Below are 2,876 nucleotides of genomic sequence, written 5' to 3' on the forward strand. Positions count from 1 at the left end.
TCCTATATTTGATACATTAGCAGATTACATGTATATAAAGGAATGTATCCCGTATAAATTCAAATTTCAAATCTCTCTTATCTAAAAGGTTTATTCTTATCTTTAAATCCTCTTATCTTCAATAGGTTTCAACCAGCAACGAAGTAACACAAGCCTTAGTTTGGCCTTCGGGTGCACTAAACCCATCTCCATGCAGGTAGACAGTTTGAGCATTTCTAGCTAGATTAATTACGACATGGGTAAAAGTTTGTGATAGTGGGAAGCATGAGATGGACTCTTCATTTAGTCTCTTCCAGCAATCAGATATTAAACTTCGAATGTATTCACAAGCAGTTTCTTCGGTAGAACCGGTTTCATCCATATACAATTGGATAGCACTTATAGAATCACCTCCTTCCAATTCCAATTCCTCCTGCAGATGACACGGAGAAAATGCAGAGACATAAGTCATCTTGATTTTGAATAAGCACAACTGGGTTATCACTGACCAGGTGATTGAAGCATCTTCCTAGACCCTTCGATGGTAGGTATAGTTTCTTACCTTTGAAATTGCCAAGTCATTGCACAACCGGAAAATCATGGAAGAACATTTAATGAGATCCATGTAATTGTCTAGGCTTCCTGACTCTTTGTTTGATGCCTTACGAGGTAATAAATAGTATGCAAAAGTTAGGAGGAGTGGCCCGGATGATGAAACCCATCCGTTCTCCAAGTATTCCTCCAATGTTGGCTTCGTTTTTTTATCGAACCATTTGGCCTCTGTCAAGAACGCCTCACATAGATCTCCCCACTGGAACGGACATAAATTTTCATGTTAAATCTACATGAAGAAGAATTTGAAGTGTGTAAGAGCAAATAGTTGTAGCAATACCGCTTTGCTCAAGTATGGATTGATGTCCCTGTCCAGTTCTTTAATGGTATCGTCTCCTATTCTTTTAACAGTTTTGAAAAGCGCTTCAAAACATGTCTTCATGTAGTCTGGAAGATGGTCTATCGTGTTCAAATCCCACCTGAAGAATTAGTAAGGCAATTCAAGTAATTAATGGGTTAATGGGTTTATCTGATGAAGAAGAAATTGAAGAGACTAACCTGCGAATGGCATCTGTGAAAAGCTCTAATTCGTCCAAGGTGCCATAGACGTCATAAACATCATCAATGGTAGTTAAAAGTTGAGCAACTTTAGTGAGCTGCTGTCGGCAATATCTGAACTGTGGCTCGTAGACAAGTCCTATTGACCAGTAGAAACTCTCCATCAGTCGGTCTCTCGCAAAGCTCAATCTAGATGCAAGAGCCAAATCCTTCCACCACCTAAAACAGGCGAAAACAAAAGCATACTTAGTTTACATTCTCAAATAGCAGAGAAGAGAATTTGGTGTGATCCCCTTACGAGGACATGGCCTTGACATCGTTCCGGTGTGTGGCTTGTACCATGTTGAAATGCATCCTGGAAAGCTCAACTACAGCAGGTTCCGACCAGTGTTCGTTCGGATACGAGTCCATGTACCACCTGGCTTCCAACCATGTTAACCACCTGTGCGTTGGGAGCTCCAAGGCATGCTGTACCTTAACGGCTAGCCCTGGTTCTACCTGTAAATGGCCCCTAAGTCGGTTTCTTGTGAAGTTCCTCGCTTCTTCCAGTATGATCTCCCCTTCAAATGCCAGATGGGAAGCTTCATACAAGCTTAACATTCCTTGTATCTCCTCTGAGAGGTATGGCTTAAAACCTTCTTTGTCCCTGAAGCTTTTGAAGACATCTGTAAAAGAGAGCAAAATTTTAGAACCCCAAGTAGGATCCGAATTCCGAATTTGAAAACCTTGTCTTGAGTCACTAATCCATGAGAAAAACTGAAAGAGTTGTTGTTGATGGAAACAAAAGATATACCTTGTGAAACCTTGTAACCATGTTGCCTGAGGAGTCTAAACAAGAGTGCTCTAGTATAGAGATCGTCGTCTACCATCACTATACCGTCAACTCTCTCGGCTGTTCTATCCAGTACTTTCTTTATCTCTTTCTCAAAGAGGTAACCCATCCCCAGGCGTTGAACTGCATCAACAAGCTGGAGTTCCGCCCGAAGCTCGCCTGCTTGTTCAAACAAAACACTCACTGCCTGGGTGAGCTTCTCCAGTTGTTCGCCATTGCTGCTTCCCTGCAACCAAGTTTTCCAAGTACGTGATTCAGTACATGAATTATGAACAGATCTCAGACGATGAGGTTACAAACCATGGAATGACTCCCTAAGGATTGAATCGATCCATAATCCCAAACGGACGGTCTGTGATTCGTTTGGGTCCGTCGTAACTGCTCCGACGAGCTGTTTCCGGTGGTCGGAGGATGATTTGTTACGTGGGAGGCCATCACTTTGCCGACCTGACGTTTGCATGTCACAGGACTCGGGGGAGACTTCTCGAATGCAGATCGGGAGGCGAATGGTGGTGGCTGTAGGATATTGATGGCAGAAAAGGCAGACATTCTTGAAACGGGAACTGGGAGAAAAACAGAGGGGAGGGAGGAGGAGGAATCGTTTTGGAAGTGAGAGAGAGAGGAGAGAAGGGAAGGAGAGATTATAAAGCGAGAGGCGTTATCGGCTGTGTTAGGAGGGATTTCTGCCTCAACTAATTAATTGGTCGAAAATAGAGGAAATGCATTCGTTCTCCACCGACTTTCGTATCTCATTTTGTCACGTGATACAACACGTTTTATGAGTGCCACAAGACGTGACAGTTTATATGTGGAGGGCTACCCTCCACTCGCCATTGAATTTGCCGGCAAAGTAGGGCGGAAGTGGGGACCCAATTATACCCTGATAAGGTAGGCCACAATGAGAAATTCGAAATGCGAAATTCAATTGAAACATGTAAGTTCCATTATTTGCTTC

General features: G+C 43.0%; 1 protein-coding gene across 1 annotated transcript; it reads right to left on the reverse strand.

Moving 5' to 3' along the window:
• Positions 1–2,559, reverse strand: LOC137948737 (terpene synthase 10-like). The gene is made up of 7 exons (XM_068794894.1): positions 2,222–2,559; positions 1,883–2,147; positions 1,388–1,754; positions 1,090–1,308; positions 872–1,010; positions 542–790; positions 1–412 (listed from the first exon to the last, which is right to left on the reverse strand). The coding sequence occupies exons 1-7, from the start codon at positions 2,468–2,470 to the stop codon at positions 119–121; spliced, it is 1,782 nt and encodes a 593-aa protein (XP_068650995.1). The 5' UTR covers positions 2,471–2,559; the 3' UTR covers positions 1–118.
• Positions 2,560–2,876: the final 317 nt, after the last annotated feature.

This window comes from Aristolochia californica, unplaced genomic scaffold (genome assembly GCF_029961685.1).
Source record: "Aristolochia californica isolate CCGP_79_NKW_82.1479 unplaced genomic scaffold, dmAriCali1.0.hap1 SCAF_13, whole genome shotgun sequence".
In the NCBI taxonomy this organism is placed as follows: domain Eukaryota; kingdom Viridiplantae; phylum Streptophyta; class Magnoliopsida; order Piperales; family Aristolochiaceae; genus Aristolochia; species Aristolochia californica.

Excerpts from the sequence above, each read along its gene's own strand:
- LOC137948737 (XM_068794894.1), bottom strand. The coding sequence starts at position 2,470 with ATGTCTGCCTTTTCTGCCATCAATATCCTACAGCCACCACCATTCGCC. Across the intron at positions 1,755-1,882 it reads TGGTTACAAGGTTTCACAAG|ATGTCTTCAAAAGCTTCAGG; the intron begins GTATATCTTTTG and ends TCTCTTTTACAG. Across the intron at positions 1,309-1,387 it reads GATGTCAAGGCCATGTCCTC|GTGGTGGAAGGATTTGGCTC; the intron begins GTAAGGGGATCA and ends CGCCTGTTTTAG.